The sequence below is a fragment of the Anomaloglossus baeobatrachus genome, chromosome 2, assembly GCF_048569485.1.
Source record: "Anomaloglossus baeobatrachus isolate aAnoBae1 chromosome 2, aAnoBae1.hap1, whole genome shotgun sequence".
In the NCBI taxonomy this organism is placed as follows: Eukaryota; Metazoa; Chordata; class Amphibia; order Anura; family Aromobatidae; genus Anomaloglossus; species Anomaloglossus baeobatrachus.
Genome location: NC_134354.1, coordinates 692,573,268 through 692,598,378, shown reverse-complemented (window position 1 = coordinate 692,598,378; position 25,111 = coordinate 692,573,268). Strand labels below are relative to the sequence as shown.

The 25,111-nt window shown below is 50.4% G+C and overlaps 1 protein-coding gene across 4 annotated transcripts in view; it reads left to right on the top strand.

The window, feature by feature from the left end:
• The window catches only part of TNS2 (tensin 2), a 261,754-nt gene that overhangs the window by 88,529 nt on the left and 148,114 nt on the right, over nucleotides 1-25,111 (top strand). Inside the window, exon 1 of one of the 4 annotated variants that reach the window (XM_075337233.1) lies at nucleotides 12,010-12,091. The exons of the other annotated variants lie outside the window; for them this stretch is intronic. Coding sequence (XP_075193348.1) covers nucleotides 12,026-12,091 — 66 coding nt within the window. The 5' untranslated portion in view covers nucleotides 12,010-12,025. Of the gene's footprint in view, nucleotides 1-12,009; nucleotides 12,092-25,111 lie in introns of those variants that run through there. 4 annotated transcript variants of the gene reach the window in all.

Here is a 25,111-nt window from a genome sequence, read left to right as displayed (position 1 = left end):
GGCTTTGAAGGACCTTAATTTATTTTCACGCAAACTAATTCTTAAAAAACTCTTTCATAAGCGGAATGCCGGGTCCGACAACCAGGTGGAGAAAGAAGCCATCAAAAATCTTGAGGAATTACTTCAGGAACAGGAGGCTCCGACTGCAGGTATGTTTCCAGATAATCTGTTACTTAAATCAACTAAATTCCCCCCACTGTCAATTAGCCCTGCAATTGACATTTTTACCAAAATGGTTAGCGAGGAATTTAAACAGATTCCAACTAGACGGAAATATGATAACTTGACCCGCCCACTGAGGACGGCCTTGACTGAGTTACAGGGCTTTAATGATATTGTCATCAAACCAGCGGATAAGGGGGGGAACATTGTGGTGCTTTCCTGTGATAAATACAAACATGAAGTTCTTAGACAACTTAGAGACAGGAGCACATACAGGAGACTCCCCTCCAATCCCCTGTTTGTATTTTCCACTGAACTTACCGCAATATTACAAAGGGCCCTAGACATCGGCCTCATTAACAAAAAAATGTTTGATGGCTTATGTAGAAAATATCCTAGAGTGCCCACGTTCTACATACTCCCCAAGATCCATAAAGATGCTGTCAATCCGCCTGGACGTCCGATTGTGTCCGGCATAGAGGGTTTGTGTGATCCCATTTGCAAATTTATTGATTATCATCTTAAATCTTTGGTTGAGACACTACCCTCATATGTTCGTGACACCACGGACGTCCTACGGCGCATTGACGGCATTTGTTTGGAAGACGATATGATCCTTGTCACAGCCGACATCGAGAGCCTTTATACATGTATTTCCCATGCAGATGGAATACGAGCAGTGCGCTTCTTTCTGGAGATGGCCGGTCGGGGTGGCGAGTTGGGCGAGTTCATCATCGAGCTGCTTGAGTTTGCCCTGTCGCATAACTTTTTTGTCTTTAAGGATGTGTACTATTTACAGCAACGCGGCACTGCCATGGGTGCGGCCTGTGCGCCCTCGTACGCTGGCCTCTTCCTGGGGTTCTGGGAAAGGCTGGTGTTTGCGGACGAGGGCCATGGACTCAGTACCCATGTGCAGTGCTGGCTAAGATACATCGACGACATTCTGTTTGTGTGGCAGGGCCCGGTCGAGCAGCTTGATGAGTTTATGAGGCAGTTAAATATTAATAATCTTAACATCAAACTCACCTATAAAAGCAGTAGATGCAAGATCGACTTCCTTGATATTATGATTACTGTGGATCATAGGGGGTCGGTCCAGACGGACGTTTTCCGCAAGGAGACGTCCGTCAATGCATTTCTGCACGCCTCATCTGCCCACAATCCATCAACAATTCGTGCCATCCCCACCGGTCAATATCTAAGGATGAAGCGGATTTGCTCATCTAATAAGAACTTTGAGGCCCAGTCGTCTGATCTCAGGGACCGATTTCGTGAGAGGGGCTACAGTGGCAGAAGCATCCGGGCCGGTTACAATCGGGCCAAGGGGACCCCCCGGCTACAGCTGCTCACTGACACCCCAAAAAAGAAAGAAGAACATAATAACGCGGTGAGATTCATTGGTACATATAACCAGGAATGGGAAACCATGCGTAATATTTTAAAAAAACATTGGCCAGTTCTGATGACAGATCCGGTATTAGCCGAAACACTTGCCCCGAATCCTTTGATGGTCTCCAGGAGAGCTAGGAACTTGAGGGACTTTTTGGTCCAGAGTCACTATATCCCCCTAGAGTGAATCTATTCGGGTCCCGTGGACCTCCACAGGGTTGTTTTCCCTGTGGCCACTGTGTGGCCTGCAGCAGTATCCTTCGAAGCAACACGTTCCATTCTTCGGATGGGGCTAGAAATTATAATATCAAGCACTACATCACGTGTGGTACAACACACGTGGTGTATTTTGCTACATGCACGTGCCCCTTGACCTATGTGGGACTCACATCACGTGAGCTCCGCATTAGGGTCAGGGAGCACGTGAGGGATATTGCTGCGGCAAAAACAGAGGTGGACCCGTCAACACTCAAGACACTGCCCAGGCATTTCAGATTTCACCATTCCTGTGATCCCTCTAAATTAAAAATAAGAGGGATTGATGTGGTAATAGGAGGAGTCAGGGGTGGTGATCTCAAGAAACGCCTGGCGCAGTGCGAGACTAAGTGGATCGTGACCCTGGATACATTGGTCCCAAAAGGATTAAATGAATCAGTGAGCTATGCTCCATTTTTGTAAAATTGATTCATGTCTGACCATATTTCCTTCTCTCCTGTGGTTCCATTCATGCCTAATGACATCCAGCCTTGATATTGTTGTTCATCAGTATTTTTCATCAGTATATTTCACCATCCCTCCCCTTTACCTGCATCTGGTTTTATTATTTTATCTACCTTTTAATTATTTTTATGTTTTTTACATTCTCGTCTGTATCCAGGCTTATGTAATGTGAATATGCCCTATGCTTTGTTTATAGGACATAGAAATTAGAATTCCAACATTAAACATCTGTGCAGCAACATTTTCCCGATCTACACAGAGACCTGAGAATGGATTTCCGATATGGTGTACTTCTGTGACAATGATGTGATATTGCGGGATTGTTATGCTGCCAACATTACATATATTACAGTATCTTTCTTTTTTTAATACAAAACGGTCGTCTCGGTGCGCGCGCGCCATGCCCTGGGTGGTTCGCTCGTAGCTGCCGCCGTCTGAGCTTCGTGCGCATGCGCGGGAGCCTTGGTGACGCGTCCCCGCTCCCGCGCATGCGCGAGCACGGCGTGATGGCTGGCGTCTCGCGCGACTTCCTAGGTCACATGACGCGTGCGCCGATAACGGGACTTCCGGGTTCGGCACTCATTGTACCGCTACTTAAAGCCTGGTGTCAGGGGGGAATGCTAGGAGATGCCTCTTCCCTGACGAAGATTTAACCAAATCGAAACGTACGTAGGCTCTTCTGAGGCTCCTTTCCACGGACCCCCCTCCTCCAACTATTCCACCTTCTTATGTGTATGGTTCAGGGATTACCATCCACATTCGGCCTGCACAGGGGTCCCCTTGGGACCGGGGGCAATGTGCTTACATGCAACACGAGTTTGGCCACAATTTGGCCTCAGGTTATGTCGTCTTATAGAAACTTATATGTCATGATTTTGATATGTAACCTTGTCCTTAATCTTATGCATTGCATGTGTGTCTGTGTTAAATGCTATTTTACACTGCAGTAGCTCGTTTGTGCACTAATGCGGTTTGCCTGACACGCAGTCTTTGCATTTTTTTCTTCTGTGACCCGCAGTGCATGACTATATGATTATGAACCAACATGACTGAGGTGGTTTGATTATCTACTATTTATTGGGGTTGTCCGTGTACTATTTTTTAACATGTTTTTATGATGTCCCGGATGTTTATCCTCACAGTGTGTTTGAATAAACTTTTGTATTTTTTTGCACCTTAAAAAACTCTTGTCCTCCTGATTTGCATAATATATTGAGTTGGTGCCTGGGGTGGGGATCCAATATTTCTTGGACCCACCCTTCATCCTATAGTATGGTTTTGTGGAGTTTTCTCCCTCTAATAGTGAAACAAGTGTATTGTGTCAACTACTCATCATGTTTGGGGGTAAGTGACATACTACTGCAAAGGGGCCCACCAGAGGATTCTCCGGCTCTCCTGTGGGCCAGTCCGAGCCTGGGCGTATTAACCTCATTTGCAATGTGGGTAAGCAATTTTGATTGCAGCTGTAGATATCTGCAAGTGGAGTAGGGAATCTGTGACAACTTACCGTGTGCTTTTAAAAAAATAGAAATTCTGCTGGTGCCGAGAACTCCTTTGAGATGATGGATACTAATTTTGTTCAGTACAAGATAGTGACCTATCACCTTTTAAGAAAGGAAACAGGAACTCGGCCTAGAAGGATGAGGCTGTGGCCCATAATCTTAGAGATGATTCCTTCCTGTCGTGCTTGTAATAGTAACGTACTGGAATATTATTTTCCTAATGGATCTTATTTTTTAAAGGGGTTGTTTAAAGTTTAATAAGGCTGATGTAGACTGTGAGGGTCCGGTCTCCTCCTGTACCAGTCTGTGCCGTATATTGTCTCTGAGTATTGTACTCGTCCCTATTATGTATACTCCTCTTCAAATGTAAAGTGCCATGGAATAAATGGAGCTATAATAATAAATCTAATATATAAAGCTGAGTGTGTGTGTGTGTGTGTGTGTGTGTGTGTGTATGTCCGCTAAAGGAATCCGCACTGTCGCGTTTACAATCACTAAATTTTGCACAGACGTCTCATGTGACCCAGGGAGCGTCGTAGACTATGTTTTGACAGAAAAAATTAACCCCTTGCTTTACAGTTAGGGGTACTTTGCACGTTGCGACATCGCTACTGCGATATTGTTGGGGGCAAATCGAAAGTGACGCACATCCGGCGCCGGTAACGACATTGCAACGTGTAAAGCCTAGAAGCACCGATAAACGATCGCAAAAGCGTCGAAAATTGGTGATCTGTGTAGTGTCGGTCATTTCCATAATTTCGCTGCAGCGACAGGTACGATGTTGTTCCTCGTTCCTGCAGCAGCACACATCGGAGCGAGGAACATCTCCTTACCTGCGTCCCGCCTGCAATGAGGAAGGAAGGAGGTGGGCGGGATATTTATGTCCCGCTCATCTCCACCCCTCCGCTTCTATTGGCCGCCTGCCGTGTGACGTCGCTGTGACGCCGCACGACCCGCCCCCTTAGGAAGGAGGCGGGTCGCCGGCCAGAGCGACGTCGCAGGGCAGGTAAGTGCATGTGAAGCTGCCGTAGCGATAATGTTCGCTACGGCAGCTATCACAAGATATCACATCTGCAACGGGGGCGGGGACTATCGCGCTCGGCATCGCTACAATCGGTTAGCGATGTCGCATCGTGCAAAGTGCCCCTTAGTCTCTAAAATCCTGCCGCCATTAAACTGAATGGAGGTGGGAGCTATAGGTTATTAATAGCAACTGTCAGTGGTTGCTATAGACACAAAATAAACTGTTAGATGAAGCGTATGCGTGAGGTTATATAATGTCGGTGGAGAGATGGATAGCGAGACAGAGAAAGACAGACAGAGACACAAACAGAGACAGCCCTGGAAAGAGACAGCCCTGGAAAGAGACAGACGGGGAAAGAGACAGACAGGGAAAGAGACAGCCCTGGAAAGAGACAGCCCTGGAAAGAGACAGCCAGGGAAAGAGACAGCCGGGGAAAGAGACAAACAGGGAAAGAGACAGACGGGGAAAGAGACAGACGGGGAAAGAGACAGACGGGGAAAGAGACAGCCCTGGAAAGAGACAGACCTGGAAAGAGACAGACCTGGAAAGAGACAGACCAAGACAGACGGAAAAGAGACAGACGGGGAAAGAGACAGACAGACACACACACACATAGAGACAGACACAGCGATAGAGAGAGACAGACACAGAGATGGAGACAGATAGACTGATACAAATACAGACAGAGATAGAAATAGTCAGACAGAGACATAGACACAGACAGACAAGGAAAGAGACAGACAGACAGCGACACACAGACAGAGACTAGGAGAGAGACAGAGAGACAGTTACTATCCCGGGCAACGCCCGGGTACTACAGCTAGTAATAATATATTGATCAGCTGTTATTGTTGAGAACGATGCAAGCCCCCTCACCCCTCTAGGTTAATAGACCATATTCATGACATACCCAAGGCTATAAAAAAGGTGATTAAGGTTGTCCTAAGTGGTCATTGAGACATCAGTAGATGTTGATCCGATCTTGGTCCACAAGTTATGGACTTTCCACCATGACATGAGCGTGACAGCTTCATAGCTATGTATAAATCTGAGGCCCGTGCTTTAGTGGTTCGTGCTCCGACTGATAGGTACGAACATCTGAACGAGCCCTTAGGGCCGCTTTACACGCTACGACATCGCTAGCGATTGCTAGCGATGTCGAGCGCGATAGCCCCCCCCCGTCGTTGTAATGATATGTGGTGATCGCTGTCGTAGCGAACATTATCGCTACGGCAGCGTCACAAGCACATACCTGCTCTGCGACATCGCTGTGACCGCCGAATAATCCCTCCCTCAAGGGGGAGGGGCGTTCGGCGTCACAGCGACGTCACTAAGCGGCCGCCCAATCAAAGCAGAGGGGCGGAGATGAGCGGGACGAACATCCCGCCCACCTCCTTCCTTCCGCATTGCTGGCAGGACGCAGGTAAAGTGAGGTTCCTCGTTCCTGCGGTGTCACACGTAGCGATGTGTGCTGCCGCAGAAATGAGGAACAAATCATTACTGCAGCAGCAACGATAATTGGCAAGAGGGGGTGATGTCACCGATGAGTGATTTTGAATGTTTTTGCGACGATTCAAAATCGCTCATAGGTGTCACACACAACGACATCGCTAAAGCGGCCGGATGTGCTTCATAAATTCCGTGACCCCAACGAGATCGCTTTAGCGATCTCGTAGCGTGTAAAGCCACCTTTACTCTCCAATAAAGTGCTCATGCTTTAAACATGCCTCCATTACACCCATCCTCAAAAAGCCCTCCCTTGACCCATCCTCTGTGTCAAACTATCGCCCCATATCCCTTCTCCCCTATGCCTCAAAACTACTGGAACAGCATGTCCATCTTGAGTTGTCCTCATACGTCTCCTCCTGCTCCCTCTTTGACCGGCTACAATCTGCCTTCCGACCACAGCACTCTACTGAAACTGCCCTAACCAAAGTCACCAATGATCTACTAACCGCCAAAGCCAAGCGACACTACTCTATCCTCCTCCTCCTGGACCTGTCCTCTGCCTTCGACACAGTAGACCATTCCCTCCTACTACAGATTCTCTCATCTCTGGGCATCACAGACTGGGCCCTATCTTGGATATCCTTATACCTAACCGACTGAACTTTCAGCGTCTCCCATTCTCACACTATTTCTTCATCTCGCCCCCTATCTGTCGGTGTCCCCCAAGGCTCAGTTCTTCGACCCCTGCTGTTCTCCATCTACACCTTCGGCCTGGGACAGCTCATAGAGTCCCATGGCTTTCACTATCATCTCTATGCCAATGACACACAGATCTACCTCTCTGGACCTGACATTACCTCTCTACTAACCAAAATCCCACAATGTCTGTCTGCTATTTCATCCTTCTTCTCTGCGCGACTCCTAAAGCTTAACATGCACAAAACAGAGTTCATTGTCTTTCCTCCTCCTCAATCATCTCCTCCAACAAGCCTATCCATCAAACTTGATGGTTGCTCACTCTCCCCAGTCTCACAAGCTCGTTGCCTTGGAGTAACCCTCGACTCTGCTCTATCCTTCAAGCCACACATGCAAGCCCTCTTCACCTCATGCAGACTACAACTCAAAAATATCTCCCGGATCCGTGCTTTCCTTAAACAAGAATCAGCAAAAACATTAGTGCATGCCCTGATCATCTCCCACCTAGACTACTGCAACCTCCTGCTCTCTGGCCTCCCTTCCAACACTCTAGCACCCCTCCAATCTATCCTAAACTCTGCGGCCTGCTTAATCCACCTCTCCCCCCGCTATTCACCAGCCTCGCCACTCTGCTAATCCCTTCACGGGCTTCCCATCGCCCAACGACTCCGGTTCAGAACATTAAACATGACATACAAAGCCATCCACAACCTGTCTCCTCCCTACATCTGTGACCTAGTCTCCCGGCACCTACCTGCACGCAACTTCAGATCCTCACAAGGTCTCCTTCTCTACTCCTCTCTTATCTCCTCTTCCTACAATCGCGTACAAGATTTCTCCCGTGCCTCCCCCATACTCTGGAACGCTCTACCTCAGCATATCAGACTCTCCCCTACGGTGGAAAGCTTCAAGAGGAATCAAGACCCACCTCTTCCAACAAGCCTACAACCTACAATAGCCCTCAGTCCAGTCCACCACTGCGCAACCAGTTCTGTCCTCACCTATTGTACCATCACCCATTCCCTGTAGACTGTGAGCCCTCGCGGGCAGGGTCCTCTCTCCTCCTATACCAGTCTGTTTTGTACTGTTAATGATTGTTGTACGTACACCCTCTTTCACTTGTAAAGCGCCATGGAATAAATGGCGCTATAATAAATAATAATAAAAAAGTATATGCAGATACAGAAACAGTTATATCTGGGATCAGTATAGATTTTAATAGCTACTACAAAAAATGTGAAAGGATTTGTTCTATTTTCACCTTATAAACAATTGTAAGAATTCTGAAATTTCATTTTAATTAATCTTTTAAATATATTTAATTTGGATGATGATCTGTTTAAAAAAAATAAGTAAATAATATAAATATATATATATATATATATATATATATATATATATATATATATATATATATACTAGAAGGTGGCCCGATTCTACGCATCGGGTATTCTAGAATTTACGTATTGTGTAGTTAATGTATGATTTTTGTTATATATATATATATATATATATATATAGATGTTGTTGTCTGTAGTTACCAAGTGTTTGTGTAGGGCGCTGTACATGTTCTGGGTGTTGTCTGGGTGTGGCGGGGGGTGAGAGCGGTGTTGTATGTGTGTTGCGTGTGTTGTGTTGTTTGTGGAGCGCTGTGTGTCTGTAGCGTTGTGTGTGTGTGTTGCGCGGTTTGTGTGGGTGTGGTGTGTTTTGGGGGGAGGTATGTTTTGTGCAATGTGTGTGTGTTGCGTGGTATGTGCGTATATTTATGTATGCCGCGGTGTTTGTGTGTTGGGTGTTGTGTGTGTGCAGCGTTGTCTGTGTGTGTGGGTGTCTGTGTAGGGCGGTGTTTGTGGTTCCCAGTGTGTGTGTGGTATGTTGTGTGTGTGTGTGTGTGTTGGGGGGAGGTGTGCACCCCCCATCGTGCTCCATCCGCCATGCTGCGCACTCCCAAACGTGTTCCATCCGCCATGCTGCGCACTCCCAAACGTGCTCCATCCGTCATGCTGCGCACTCCCAAACGTGGTCCATCCGCCATGCTGCGCACTCCCAAACGTGCTCCATCCATCATGCTGCGCACTCCCAAACGTAGTCCATCCGCCATGCTGCGCACTCCCAAACGTGCTCCATCCCCCATGCTGCGCACTCCCCATCATGCTCCATCCCCCATGCTGTGCACCCCCCATCGTGCTCCATCCCCCATGCTGCACCAGCATCAGCCTCTCTGCCCCCAGCATCAGCCTCTCTGCCCCCAGCATCAGCCTCTCTGCCCCCAGCATCAGCCTCTCTCCTACCAGCATCAGCCTCTCTCCTCCCAGCATCAGCCTCTCTGTCCCCAGCATCAGCCTCTCTCCTCCCAGCCTCAGCCTCCCCCAGCATCAGCCTCTCTTCTCTCAGCCTCCCTCCTCCCAGCCTCCCCCAGCATCAGCCTCCCCCTCCCATCCTCCCCCAGCATCAGCCTCTCGCCTCCCCCAGCATCAGCCTCTCTCCTCCCAGCCTCCCCCAGCATCAGCCTCTCTCCTCCCAGCTTCCTCCAGCATCAGCCTCTCTCCTCCCAGCCTCCCCCAGCATCAGCCTCCCCCTCCCAGCCTTCCCCAGGATCAGCCTCTCTACTCCCAGCCTCCCTCCTCCCAGCCTCCCCCAGCATCATCCTCTCTCCTCCCAGCCTCCCCCAGCATCAGCCTCTCTCCTCTCAGCCTCCCCCAGCATCAGCCTACACCCTCCCAGCCTCCCCCAGCATCAGCCTACCCCAGCATTAGCCTACACCCTCCCAGCCTCCCCCAGCATCAGCCTCCCCCAGCATCAGCCTACCCCAGCATCAGCCTCTCTCCTCCCAGCCTCCCCCAGCATTAGCCTCCCCCTCCCAGCCTTCCCCAGGATCAGCCTCTCTCCTCCCAGCCTCCCCCAGCACGCCGTGCTCCTCTGCCGACACTCACAGATCCGATCGCATACACTCTCACACACACACTCACACATCAGAACACACTCACACACATCCGATCGCATACACTCACACACACCCGATCGCATACACTCACGCACACACACACTGACGATATCGCACATACGCGCTCACACTCACAACATCCGGAGATACCACATGCTTCTGGCCATGTGATCCTCCGGCAGGTCCTGGAAGGTCACTCCACAGTATCGCCGCCGAGAAGCAAGCGATATCACGGGATGTTGTGAGTGTGTGGATGCGATGTGATGTGTGTGTGAGAGTGAGTGTGATCTGATGTGTGTGTGTGTGTGTTGTTATGTGTGTGCGTGTGTATGTTCCGCCGCTGCAGGACCTTGATGCGCTGGTAACTATGCTACCATGGTTACCAGCGTATCCCGTCCCCCGCTCGCACGGGAGCCCACACCAGCATACGGCGGCAACCCCAGCAATGCGAGGGTATGTGTCGGCTGGGTTGGCGGCGTACGCTGATGTGGGCTCCCGGGGGTACAGTACTCACCTGGGAGTCGTGGCTACACGTCAGTTCGGGGAATGTGTGCGGGGGGCGGGGCCAGAGCGAGCGTGCATTGCGTGAGGGGGGCGGGGCGTGGCCGGGGCGAGAGGCCAATCCGTGTGGGGGGCGGAGCCTGGGCGAGCGGCCGGCCAATCCGTGTGCGGGCGGAGCCTGGGCGAGCGGCCAATCCATGCGGGGGGGGCGGGGCCATGGCGAGCCCAGCGGCCAATCAGCTTTGTGTCACCGTAAGGACACAATTTTGGAGCAAGACAGACAGACAGACAGACAGACAGAATAAGGCAATTATATATATATATATATATATATATATACACCCACATTTTGCAATTTTCACGCTGGCCACAGTCTTTTCTAGACTCCTACATCCTATTGTTTCAGAAAGTCAACATGAACATTAACAGCAATAGGCCGGCTGTTATCTTTTGTACTGAAGCATCTAATGAGTGTCTGCAGAGATCATTGTGAAGGGAGGGGGAGTGAACTCAGTTGTGATATTGACTGTTGTGACTGGTGGATCGATTGTTATCAGCTGTGTACACAGGTGTTACCTGTCATTGTAATCCTGCCTCTGATGATAATGAGACTTCTGAAAGCCTTTTGGAATTAACAGAAAGTATGGTGTAAAATGGCACTAGTAACAAGAGTAAGATTTCTTATTTTAATTTATTTTAATACAGATCATAATATGAATATATATATTTTTTAATTATCATTTTTTTCTGATCACATTCATTTTGAGTTATTTATATTACTGCTCCCTTTTGACAGGGGGAAATCAGTGGATATTATCGACAATTTGATTATATAGTTTAAGGTAATAGGGAGAGCTGCCTTATGGAGTATATTATGGAATAACAAAAAAGTCCTAAACAAGCCATCACTACTCCTTCAGCACACTGTGTTCTGTGGATGCAGCGCGCAGAGGCGCTTTACCGGTGCTGTGGACTACAAGAGAAAACAGCCACTGGTAATAGCATCGGAGCTGTTGAGGGATTCCCCCTGCGGCTGCTGCCCCCTATTTTTACCATTGTAAATGTCTGATTGTCTATTTTAGTTGTGACTGGACAGAAAATGAAGTCGTAGATGAAGAAATTGCAGATGTGCTGGGTTGCCTGTGGATGTGTCAGTTGTTACTGCAATTCTTGCATTGTACTCATTGTAGCATCATTATACACAGTGTTTGGAGCCTCCTCCATCAATGTCCGCAATGTATAGCCGCCTGGTGGATTAGTTCTCTAATTGTACCCAAATGCAGGCGGCGGGGCATACGAAGCATTGTTGCGTTATTTTTAGAAAACCCTGTTGATTGATACATGGGAACCTTTTGTTGCCCATAAAATGTCATCACACCCTTCCAATCAGCCCCCCCAAATTGCTGCCTGTATGTAAATGGAGGTGGCAGTGCAGTAGTTAAGTTCTATGCTTAAGTTTAGGTGGAGAGGAAATGTGAGCTTTGTCTTTCAGGAAAGGCTAGTTCCCCCCATCATGTCCTTCCCCCCCAACATCACATCCTCTGTCCGCCCTGATCGGCCACCACTCCCTGCACAGCCCCCCACACTGACTACACACAGCTCCTTCAGAGTGCAGCCTGAGGGGTGCTGAAAGTTACCATGAAGCCTAGGAGGTCTTTTCAGGAGGTGCTGAGAGGGCTGAGCAGGAGTTTCAACTGTGCCACGGTATGGGAAGGGGGGTCTGTGTCTAAAATCTGAGGCATGGGGAGCTTGTTCATGTGCCTAATGCATTTTTGGGGTAGAATTGTGAGAAGAGGCTAAGATCACTATGTCTGAGATGAGTGAGGAGGACGTTGGGGGTCTACAGATGGCTACATGCATTTCAGCCGCTGCTTCTTCTTACGGAATATCTGGGAAAAGGATGTGAGGAATGTGATGAATGGAAATAGAAGTGTATGTGCGTGTGATGGGAGGTATTCTGGACATGTAATATTCTCTTGTGCCCATGACTGCAGTGTTCGTGTACCACCACCACTACTATAAGACTACGGCACAGAAGAGTGAGACGTGACCAAGTATCCTCACATAGAGGACTTTATCCTCTTAGTGTAACGCAAGCCTTCACCTTACATAGAGGTATGAGCTACCTCTCATGGAAGGAGGGAGTCAATTTGCATGTTTTTTCCATGGTACCACATACATACTCACCTGGTCTCCCGAAGTCTCTTACGAAAGTCAATGTCCACCTCCATAACTTGCATAAAATTACATTGTTGGATGTTTTTTGTTACTATATTAGCAATGGTGATGGAGCCTGTCTGATGAGCGTATCTACCAATGGGCCATCAGTTAGAGCTGAACCCAAGGGCAGATATATCATTGGTGCAACAAGGGCCCAAGAGGTTAAGGGGCCACTTCTACCTCCAAAGCAGGCGGAATTGTGCATTATGATGACCTATCGGACTGAAAAGAAAGCCATGGAACCCATAGGGTGGAGGGGCGACATGACTAGAGGGAAGGGAAGGAGTGATGGGGTTAATGGAAACAGGAATGGTTTGTTTATAAGGCAGAATAGAGGGATTGGTGGGTAGGAGGAGTTCCCTGGAGGAAGAGGTGGGACAGTTGAGGGGTGTAAGTAAAGGACTTTGACTTACCCCCTCTCTCTTGACTTCCGGATATGGAACGATCTGACTGGAGAGGTTCCTATAAGGTGTCAGGACGTCACCTTCTATTTCTCCATGGAGGAGTGGGAGTATTTAGAAGGACACAAAGATCTGTACAAGGACGTCATAATGGAGGTTCCCCAGCCCCTCACATCACCAGACTTCCGGATATGGAACGATCCGGACGTGCGACAGGATGGCTGCTACCCGGGACCAGCGAATTCATCATGGCAGTGCACGGGCCCCTGGCAGCGCGGTCCCACGCCTTGGCTGCTGGGGGTTAACCTGTTGGCACTTTCCCCTCGCTCCCCTGTCAGCTGCGGGCGGCGTCCCCCCTCCCTCATATCTCAGGTACTTGCCGTGTGCGGGGGGAGCGAGGAGGAGATGTGAGAGCCCCTTCGGGGACCCTCCGCGGTAGGACGTGGGCAGGGCAGTACTCAGCTGCTGCTCCGGCCGCGGGAGGAATCTCCGTCCGGGCCGCGGCAGCCGGGAGGGGGGCGTGGCTTGTCTGCGGCCTATTTCCGGTCCGAGCCGCGGCCTGGATTGCTGGATGCGGCGGCTCCCGGACGGGGAGAGTGCCCGGCGGTGACAGAGGCCAGCTTTACCCCTCGCGGACGGTGGGGGGGGCCGCGGAGCTGCAGCCAGTGGTGGGTCCGGCACCAGGGCAGGCGGGCCTGGGGCGACGGGTGCCCAGGAGGCGTCGGTGAGTGGGGGTGACGGCAGGGGCCCTGCGGTTTCTGCTTGGTCACCCAGATCAGGTTGCAGCTCCCGGCCGCGGCGGTCTCCCCCAGGAGGGGGAGGGCCCAGCGGACAGAGGCTTTCATGGGGCCCAGGAGGGCTGGATGCGGCGGCTCCTGGCCAGGAGAGCGCCCGGCGAGGACGGAGGCCAGCGTTACCCCCCTTCCCCCGTGGGTGGAGGGGGGGTGGCCGGGGGGCTGCAGCCAGCAAGGGGTCCGGCACCAGGGCAGGCGAGCCTGGTGCGACGGATGCCCGGGAGGCGTCGGTACGTGGGGGTGACGGCGGGGACCCTGCGGTCCCCGCCTGGTCACCCAGAGCAGGCGTGCAGCTCCCGGCAGCGGCGGTCTCCCCCAGGGGGGCGAGGACCCGGCGGACGGATGCCTTCTGGGCCCAGGTGGGCAGGAGGCTGGCGGCTCTGGATGGGAGTCTGCTGGCAGCAGGTCGGGCCACAGGTACCCCCTGTCCTTGCAGGCAGCAGGGGGGGTCGGGCCAGAAGATGAGGCCCGCGGTGGCAGCCCGTGGGTCAGGATGGTTTCCGGGGTTGTCGCCGCGGGACAGAAGATGGAGCTTGGAGGATGGTGCCCACGCGGCGTACCAGGAGGACGGCCGTGGTGGTGGCAGCGCTTCGGCGGCGTCTGCATTACATGAGCCAGAGGCGGTCGGCTCCAGCGAGGAGGAGGAGGAGCAGCGACGGAAGAATCAGACGTCTGGATGGCGTGACTTTTATTCCGGGATACGCCGGGTCGCGGTCGGGTGAGACGGCCGTGGATTCGGCAGGGTTGGGGCGCAGTTGGTGGGGGGGGCGGCTGCGGACACGGCAGCGCCAAGTGGGTTTGTGTTTTGACAAGGTATGGGGTTTACTGCAGTGGTGTATACGGTTGTGGAGAGTGCGCATGCACCGCCGGCGGCATGGACGGGAACGGTGGGTAATAGGCGCAGGTGCGGCAGGCAGAGTGAGGGCGCATGAGGCGGCAGGGGAGCATTTTCGGGCAGAGGCGGCAAGGGCTGTGACAGAGTGAGTGGTGAGGAGCGAAGAGGGGGATGAGGTGGTGCATTGGGCTGACAGTGGTCAAGTGTGAGAGTTATGGGTGCTTCAAAGGCCCGCTGGGGGGGGGCTCACTTGCTGGAGGATGTGAGGGATAAGATTTGAATGGGGGAACGTGTAGCAATAGTTTCGCTGCTCCCCCTGGAACAGTTTCACCTGGATTAGGTTAAGCCAAGTGATTCCAGGAAGGATAAGTAGAGGGAGGGGAGCGCCGGTGGAGGCTCACCCCTCGTACATTTGCAACGTGGCTGCGGGCATTTGCGTTTTTGGCAAGGGTATCGGGGGAAGGAATTGGGTAATTGGTTCGGCATGGTTCGGTTATATGGATCCATTTGGGGTGGCTTGTTTAGGTCATATGGCGGTTTAGTCTGGCTTCAGTACGCCGTGTAATTTCAGCAAGGGAAGGTGTTGCGTGCCAGTATGCGGTAGGAGCATACGGGCACATCCTTATGGCTGCAGTGGATGGCGGCTCCTAGTCAGCCCCCCCCCTTTTGGGGGGTAGTTGGCTGTTCGGGGCGTGGAACCCCGGCGACACGGTCGATGAGGGTTTTTTGGGGGGAATAGAATGATGGGTGGTGCAGATTTGGCGCGGACGGTTGTCTTAAGCATACGTGTTGGGTTGTGGTAAGGAACATAGTAATTCTGCGTCTTTCTATTTATATTGGTGGATCTTTGCCTCCTTATTGGAAGTTTGTGCTGGGCGAGGGGACACCTGGTGGTTGTCAGTGGAAAGAGGGGTCAGGACGTGGCTTTGGGCAGGATGGGTGGGCCATTCGGGGCCCTCCTTGTCATGATTGGGTTTCTCTGTTGGTGGGTAGTGCCGGAAATGAGCTGTATATAGATGTATATATTTCGGCTTGTTCAAAACGTATCTTATCTGGAGGAGTCATCGGTGTATGCCTGCTTGGCTCCAGAATTGTCGGCGGTTTATTATGTGTCGTTGGACAGAGGGTGGGATTTGGTAAAGGCGGTGAGCCGTGGAGCATTGATGGCAAAGGTGGATTTGGAGGCGGCATTTAGGTTGTTACTGGTCCACCCTGCTAGCTAGCAGTTCTGGTGCTGCGGTGGGGAGGGGAGTTATTATTATGCTGATCGGTGGGGGCTAATGGGTTTTGTCCCATTTTATGTTCCGTTGGGGGCGGTTATTTCTTTGTGGAGTGGTTTGTGCGTGGTGTGTCCCAGCTTACACCTCTTATTCATTATAGGTTCATTCTCTTTACATCGGGTTGGCGGGTTGATGATTCGTTGAGGTTGTTTGTTTCATTGCAGATGGTGGTGGATACTCTTTTGGGCCTGTTGGCGCAGGCGAAGACTGAGGGTCCAACGCCAGTGATACAGTTTGTGGGGGATAAAGTTTGATGTTATGGTCAGAGAGGTAGGATTCGTGGGTAATGGTGTGGTCCTATGGGCTGCGATAGAGGCAGTTAGGTCAGCTAAGACGGTGCGGTTTCAGGCGGTGCAGTCTTTGCAGGGGCGGTCGAACCACGGGTGCAGAGTTACGCCGCTGGGGGGCGTGTCTGCTGGACGGCTGGCGATGGCTGCGCCAAGGGTGCAGCCATCGGATCATTTGTGTGTGGTCACGAAGGAGATCAATGACGATCTGATGGTGTAGGAGGTTTTTTCTTACGGCGATTTAGTGGCCGCGGATTGTGGCTGGGTAAGGTAGTGCCTGATGGAACGTAGCTGCGGTACTCGGATGCAGCGGGTCCAGTTGGTTTTCTGGTTGGGCATTGTGGGGTAGCGCTTCCAATCGGTGGTAGTAGTCGGGTTGGGGAGGTTGGCAGTTTTTCCAAGAGGAAGGTGTGCTGTCATTCTGACTATCAGTTGGTGGAGAATTCGATTAATAGTTGGTTTGCTAATCCTGGGGCCAAGGGTGGCGTACTTGCGACAGTTGGTTTCGCAATTGTATGCGTTTAAAAAAGAAAAAAAAAAAAAAAAGAAAAATGGTATGCGTGGCGCAACCAGTACTGGGGTTCGCCAAGGGAATAGCAGCTGCTTTGTTTCCTTCCAGTTCTGCAGGTCTCGGGAGTTGAGGCCGCGTAACAGACGAGGTGGGCACGGTGTGTCCTGAGGGCTTGTGGAGTCTGGTGTGGCTGTGTTGGGGAGCGGCTCGGTGCCCAGTGACTGAGGTTATTTGGGGCTGATATCCAGAAGTGTGGGTGGCGCGGATAACGTTGTTTGGGACAATGTGTGAGGAAGGCCCGGTGGAGTATTTGGTGGGGGTGTTGGCAGTGGTGATTAACGGTTTTCAGGCTGCTAGGCCGGCGTCAGCAGTGGAGCAGAGGGTGGCGGCTGTGGCTGTCTTGTTGAGGATTAGATGTGGAGAGATGTTTTCGCAGGATCTTAGTGCGCGGCAGGCCTTGAAGGGTTTGGTCGTAAGGGTGTGAGGCAGCGGGATACAAGGGTTCGTCTCCGTTGTTTTGTGGAAGCGTTTGGTGAGTGATTTGTGGTGGCTATGTTCATCTGAGCACGAGCAGGTTTTGTTTCCCTTGTCCAAAACGGTTTGTGTTAGCCTTTTGGGAGGCTTTGAGATTGTGGGGTTGGTCAGCCCATCTACGGTTAGGAGCGGAGGTTGGATGTTGGAGGATGTGTCCGAGGTGGTGCAGTGGGTTGAGCGCCGGCTTTGTCGCTCACCGAATCAGATTAGGCGGGTGGTGAAGGTTGGTGTTGTTATACGCGGTCCCGGGTGCGGAATTTATGTTGTGAGGACGCCCAGGATCATTATTGTGTCGCGTTTGTTAAGGTACCATTTTGTGGCAGCGCTGCAGACTGGATTGCAGGTGGCGGGGGTGGGCGCCCGGAATACTACGGGTCGTCTTCCTTCTGGATTGGGCTTCCACGGAGGCCCCTCGGTGGGCTCAGAAAAGGGGTGGTGAGAAGTATTGGGAGGTGGGAGTCCTCTTGTTTCGGTGTTACGTTGGCCTCAGTTGTTATCGGGTTAAGGCCAATGGGGGCGTTTGAGTCTTTTGGGAGTGGAATGGGTTGGCGTAACAGGTTGGGGTTATCTGTGGGTTTATAACCTCTGGGTTTTGTGGTGAGGGTGTGCCTCATTTGGATATTTGGGCATTCGTTGGTTCTCGGGGCCTCGACGGTCTGAGGCTCGCCCAAATTTTGCCAGTGGGGTCTGGACGGGTCGATGGTACTGGTCCAGTGAGTGGGAGGCAGCGATTAGGTATCTCGAGAAGTTATTTATGAATGTTTTAAAAAAAAAAAAAAAAAAAAAAATTTGTTGGTTTGTTGCATTGTGGAAGACATACCCGGGCTTAATCGTGGGGTAGTTTTTGATAGTGTGACCGGTTTGGAATGGCGTGTGGCTTGTGCGGTAGGCAGTATCAATCGAGCCTTTATTGGGGGGCGGCGCCTAAAGTTGGTGGCGCTGAACTGGTGGTTTTGGTGATGCGATGGGGGTGCATCTTAACGTTCTTGGTGCTGTTTGTGGACGCTGGGATTGCGTGGAGGTGTGGTACAAGCTTTTGGTGTGTGGCGGGTCCAGGCCACGTAAGGAGTCACGTGCCCTGTCCTGTGGCGGGGGGTAGGTCTGGTCCAGAGGCGGTTGAAGGCAATGGTAACTGGACAGAGAGACACCATCTTGGTATGGTGGCTCCAGGTTCCGGGATGTTGCAGGCACGGGGTTCTGCAAAGTTGGAGGGTTAATCCGTAGGTGATTAATACCTCATCTCTGGGTCGGTGTGTTGCGGCCAGGGATACTGGGGTGAGAAGTGGTTCCTGGACTGGGCCTACTCAGGGTTGTATATTTACTGTATTGGTTACTGTGTTACCTATTGTTATTTGTTGGGGTCGCCCGTTGGACGGCGCCCCCTTGTGTTAGTATGTAAATAATAGGTAATAAAGGCTGCTGTGGCCAATTTTAAACCAAGTCACATGCAGTTCGTGTATTATTTACAGATGGTATTGGTGGGTAACACACATACAGCACGACTGGAGAATCCTTCCTCAATGGTCAAGAAAGCCATGGAACCCATAGGGTGGAGGGGCGACATGACTAGAGGGAAGGGAAGGAGTGATGGGGTTAATGGAAACAGGAATGGTTTGTTTATAAGGCAGAATAGAGGGATTGGTGGGTAGGAGGAGTTCCCTGGAGGAAGAGGTGGGACAGTTGAGGGGTGTAAGTAAAGGACTTTGACTTACCCCCTCTCTCTTGACTTCCGGATATGGAACGATCCCCGCCCACCCTCCCTTGTGTTTAATACCGAGGGGAATTTTGTCTGGGTTGTTTCTTTGTCACAGCAGCGGGGGGTAGGTCTGGTCCAGAGGCGGTTGAAGGCAATGGTAACTGGACAGAGAGACACCATCTTGGTATGGTGGCTCCAGGTTCCGGGATGTTGCAGGCACGGGGTTCTGCAAAGTTGGAGGGTTAATCCGTAGGTGATTAATACCTCATCTCTGGGTCGGTGTGTTGCGGCCAGGGATACTGGGGTGAGAAGTGGTTCCTGGACTGGGCCTACTCAGGGTTGTATATTTACTGTATTGGTTACTGTGTTACCTATTGTTATTTGTTGGGGTCGCCCGTTGGACGGCGCCCCCTTGTGTTAGTATGTAAATAATAGGTAATAAAGGCTGCTGTGGCCAATTTTAAACCAAGTCACATGCAGTTCGTGTATTATTTACAGATGGTATTGGTGGGTAACACACATACAGCACGACTGGAGAATCCTTCCTCAATGGTCAAGGGCCCATATACTGTTCTTGCACAGGGACCCTCTTCCTTCTGTGTCCGCCAGTGACTGGACCTATCCCTAATGTTTCCATTCTCAGGATCATTCCCATATGTGTATATATGTTACACGGGGATGATATCTGCACAGCGTCAGGAGGGGGTGAGGTCTTTTTGACTATGTAGTTTATACTCCGTTATTGTCGGACATTAAATGATCATTTTGCATGCAGTTGAGGAGAATAATATGGGGGTGGAGATCTGTTTACATACACTCGGCTTATAGACGGGATGTATACGTAGTTCCCAATGGATATACAGATCCCACATCCGTGGATTCCTAGGCAGCACCACACGCCCCTCCATGGGATCTGCACCTGCTGACCACATTGTAAGACTGTAGTAGGATTTACCCTGCTCGGCACATAATGTACTGGAGTTTTGTAATGTTTGGCATGTCTCTATATAACCCCAGAGCAAAGATCAGATCTGAGGGTCCATATCGTGCACTATTGCATTATATGGGTTCCTACACAATGAGTCTCTTACTGTTTTCACCCAGTCACAATATGGCTGAATCGTATGCATTATGATTCAGGATCTGGCACTTCCCATACTGATCTAAGGTCACATTGGTAGGACGCCGGGGGTCCAGGTGTTTTGGTAGAAATACATTGCCATGTAAAAGTTTGGGCACCCCTGGTCAAAATTACGATTATTGTGAACAGTTAAGCAAGTGGAAGATGAAATGAGCTCTAAAAGGCATAAAGTTATAGATGACACATTTTCTTTGTATTTTAGACAAAAAATATACATATATTTTCATCTTTTACATTTTAAAATTAACAAACAATGAAAATGGGCTGATGCAAAAGTTTGGGCACCCTTCATGGTTAGCACCTAGTAGTGTGACACCCTGGCAAAACCAGGTAGTCACACATTAGGCCCGCGCATAACACCTTCCCTCACAGGGTTGCATACAGCTGACCTGAAACCCTAGTCACCCCCCCCCCCCAGGGCAAGACAGGGACACCAGTGGCAGGGACCAGGCGGTTAGGGAACGCCCACCTAGGGGTCTAGACAGCCCGGGGCGGGAAAACAAGCAGTTCAAGTTGAGAGTTCAAGTCGAGAGTTCAAGTTGAGAGGAGTGGAGGCTGGAGCTAGGTATAGCTCCAGCGGAGGAGAAGTCCAAGTTGAATGGTGACAGGGTTGGAGCCCTGGTACCTAGGCTAGGTGGCAGACGATGGTCTCCGTCGGCAGGCGGCGGGAAGACGGCAGCTGGAGATCCGAAGTTGATTGGGACAGGGTTGAGCCCGCCAGTACCGACACCAGAGACCCAACCCGGAAACCATGCACAGAGGGGGTACTCGGACCCTGAAGCCAGGACCGGAACCAACGGCCTAACTAATCAACCGATTGAGGGCAGGATTATAGGTCCTGTCCCAACCAAAGTCCCAAAAGCAGACAACCACCCACAGGGAGGGATAGGGCAACCGCCAGGGCCCATAGATCCCATGGGTCATCGTCAGCGGGCACGTCTCCTCAGGTACACAAAAAGCTGGGAGCGGACTCCCGTGTTCCATACCGAGAAGTCTAAACAACTAGTGCAGAGGAAAAGACGGCGACCACCAGCCCGGGTGGGGGACCAGAGTACAACCGGCCGCGGCGGCCAGCCACCAGCACCTTGGTTTACCAAAAGACTCGTGTGATTCATTTGTGAGTAACCAAACATCCCCTGGTATGTTCGGGCGCGCAATCCCTTGCTATTACGATACCCTGCACACTGGGTATCGGGGCAACCATCCCTACCCACGGAGGGGTTAACATCCAGCTGCCACTACATCTCCTCCGGGTGTCCCACAACAGCAGTGGTGGTGTCCCACTTAACCACACACCGTGGGTGGCGTCACGAACTGAATACGGCCAAGCCCGTACAACTACGTCCCCTTTTCATTTGGCGTGTCCGCGTGACCCCCGAGTCCGGAGGATCCCTCGAGCCACACAGCGGGTCCAGATCCGAGCAGCCCAGCTGCTACAGGCTTGGGGGCAGCACAGTAGCACCGTCTTTTGACAAGTATCACAGTTTGTAAACCCTTTTTGTCGACAGTCAAGAGTCTTTTAATTCTTGTTTGAGGGATCTTTATCCATTCTTCCTTGGAGAAGTCTTCCAGTTAGAGATTTCTGGGTGGTCTTGCATGCTCTGCTCTTTTGAGGTCTAGCCACAGATTTTCAATGATGATCAGATCAGGGGACTGTGAGTGACAATGTAAAACCTTCAGCTTGCACCTTTTGAAGTAGTCTGTTGTGGATTTTGACATGTGTTTAGGGTCATTATCCATGTGTACAAGCCATCCTCCTTTCAACTTCAGCTTTTTTACAGATGGTGTTATGTTTGCATCAAGAATTTGTTGAAATTTCATTGAATCCATTCTTCCCTCTACCTGTGAAATGTTTCTGGTGCCATTGGCTGTAACACAACCCAAAAGCATGATTGATCCACCCATGCTTAACGGTTGGCGAGATATTCTTTTCCTGAAATTCTGTTCTTTTTTTCTCCACACATATCTTGTGACCAAAGAGTTCTATTTTAACCTCATCGGTCCACAGGACTTGGTTCCAAAATGCATCAGGCTTGTTTAGATGTTCTTTTGCATACTTCTGATGCTGAATGTTATGGTGAGGACACAGGAGAGGTTTTCTTCTGATGACTCTTCCATGAAGGTCATATTTGTTCAGGTGTCTCTGAACAGTAGAACAATGTACCACAACTCCAGAGTCTGCTAAATCTTCCTGAAGGTTTTTACAGTCAAGCGGGCATTCTGATTTGCCTCTCTGCAATCCTATAGGCAGCTTTCACAGAAATTTTGCTCGGTCTTCCAGACCTTATCTTTACCTCCACTGTTCCTGTTAGCTGCCATTTCTTCAATACATTTTCAACTGAGGAAAGGACAACTTGAAAACGCTTTGCTATCTTCTTTTAGCCTTCTCCTGCTTTGTGGGCCTCCACCATTTTTATTTTATTTTCAGAGTGCTAGGCAGCTGCTTAGAAAAACACATGGCTGCTGTTTTTTTGGCACAAGGTTAGAGGTGTCTGGGTTTTTATAAATTGTTAAATTTACATCACCTGGCCTTTCCTAATAATGATAGTGAACAAGTCATAACCCGGTCTGAGACCTTGGTTAAAGTTATCTGAGCACAAAAATCTCCAAGTTTGTCCAAACTTGTGCATCGGCCCATTTTCCTATTTGCAATTTTTAAAATGTAAAATTTTAAAATGTAAAATTTAAAATAAATATATATTTTTTTGCCTAAAATACAAAGGAAATGTGTCATCTTTATCTTCATACATTTTAGAGATAATTTACCGTAATCTTCAATTTGCTTAACTGTTCACATTAAAAGTAATTTTGACCAGGGGTGCCCAAACATTTGCATGCCACTGTAGACACCTGTAAAATAAGGTCATATAAAACTGATTGCACGGAATGTATAGACATCCATGTAAGCCTTGTGTGGATTGACTATATATGCTTACTGTGCATGAGGGCAGAGTCACTCGCCTAGTGACTCCAACCTGATGAAGGAGTTGGATCAACAGTTTTAATAAAGTACTATTCTTAACTCTTCTGGACCTCCTACTCCTTAGTAGCACTCAAATGATCCTCAGTTTTTTCTTCCAATACATTAGGCCTCATTCAGACTTCAGATTTTTATGTGCAACGAATTTTTTTTTTTCACTGATGGAAATTTTTTCTCTGCTGCAGATCTAGCAGTTCTCTGAATGCTGATATCTGTATAACCCCACCCACACCACTGATTGGCAGCTTTCTTTGTACACTGTGAATAGGCAGAAAGCTGCCTATCAGTGGTGGGGCAGAGTTATACAGTGCTCATGAATATGAAGGATTCCATTGCAGCAGGTTTACTAGTCCTCTAGTGATCATCATCTGCAGATAAACCAATGATTCTATCAAAACTACAATAAGCAGCCCATTCAGTGACACATTGAAGGAATCAGGGTCTTTGTCTATCATCATGCAGCTTTAAAATTAAGTGGCAGATTTTCTTTAAATTAGCTATCCATTTACTCCATTCACAAGAACTGCAGACACTGCAGCTCAGCTCCTATTGAAGTGAATGGGAACTGAGCTGTAGGATCTAATAACAAACAAGACAGCACCACACACTGTTCAGAGCTATGATTCCCAGCACTATATACTATGGATTTCCAGTGGGTTTCTGATAACAGCTGATTAATTGGGGTGCCGGGGATTGGATCCCCGACAAATCTGATATTGATCACTTATGATAATTATTGATCATATAAAGGCCCAGTCACACTAAACAACTTACCAGCGATCCCAACAATGATACAACCTGATAGGGATCGCTGGTAAGTTGCTAGGAGGTCGCTGGTGAGATGTCACACTAAGCGACGCTCCAGCGATCCCACCAGCAACCTGACCTTGCAGGGATCGCTGGAGCGTCGCTACACGGGTTGCTGGTGAGCTGTCACACAGGCACATCTCACCAGCAACCAGTGACCAGCCCCCAGCCAGCAGCGACGCGTGCAAGCGATGCTGCGCTTGGTAACTAAGGTAAATATCGGGTAACAACCCAATATTTACTTTGGTTACCAGCGCACACCGCTTAGCGCTGACTCCCTGCACACCTAGCCACAGTACACATCGGGTTAATTACCCGATGTGTACTCTGCTATGTGTGCAGGCAGCAGGAGCCGGCTTCTGCGGACGCTGGTAACCACAGTAAACATCGGGTAACCAAGAAGCCCTTACCTTGTTTATCCAATATTTACCTTCATTACCAGCGTCCGCCGCTCTCACACTGCCAGTGCTGGCTTCCTGTTCCCTGCACTCCTAGCCACAGTACACTTCGGGTTAATTACCCGATGTGTACTCCGGCTACGTGTGCAGAGAGCAGGGAGCCGGCACTGACAGTTGAGAGCGGCAGACGCTGGTAACGAAGGTAAATATCAGGTAACCAAAGTAAGGGCTTCTTGGTTACCCGATGTTTACCGTGGTTACCAGCGTCCGCAGAAGCCGGCTCCCTGCTCACTGCACATTTAGTTGTTGTTCTGTTGCTGTCACACACAGCGATGTGCGCTTCACAGCGGGACAGCAACAACTAAAAAATGGCCCAGGACATTCAGCAACAACCAACGACCTCACAGCAGGGGCCAGGTTGTTGCTGGATGTCACACACAGCGACATCACTAGCAACATCGCTGTTACGTCACAAAAGTTGTTCCTTAGCAGCGATGTTGCTTAGTGTGACGTGGCCTTTAGGGTTACTTTGCACGCTGCGACATCGCAGGCCGATGCTGCGATGCCGAGCGCGATAGTACCCGCCCCCGTCGCAGCAGCGATTTCCTTGTGATAGCTGCCGTAGCGAACATTATCGCTACGGCAGCTTCACATGGACTCACCTGTCCTGTGACCGTCGCTCTGGCCGGCGACCCGCCTCCTTGTTAAGGGGGCGGATCGTGCGGCGTCATAGCGACGTCACACGCCAGGCGGCCGATCGGAGCGGAGGGGCGGAGATGAGTGGGATGTAAACATCCCGCCCATCTCCTTCCTTCCGCATTTCCTACGGAAGCCGCAGTG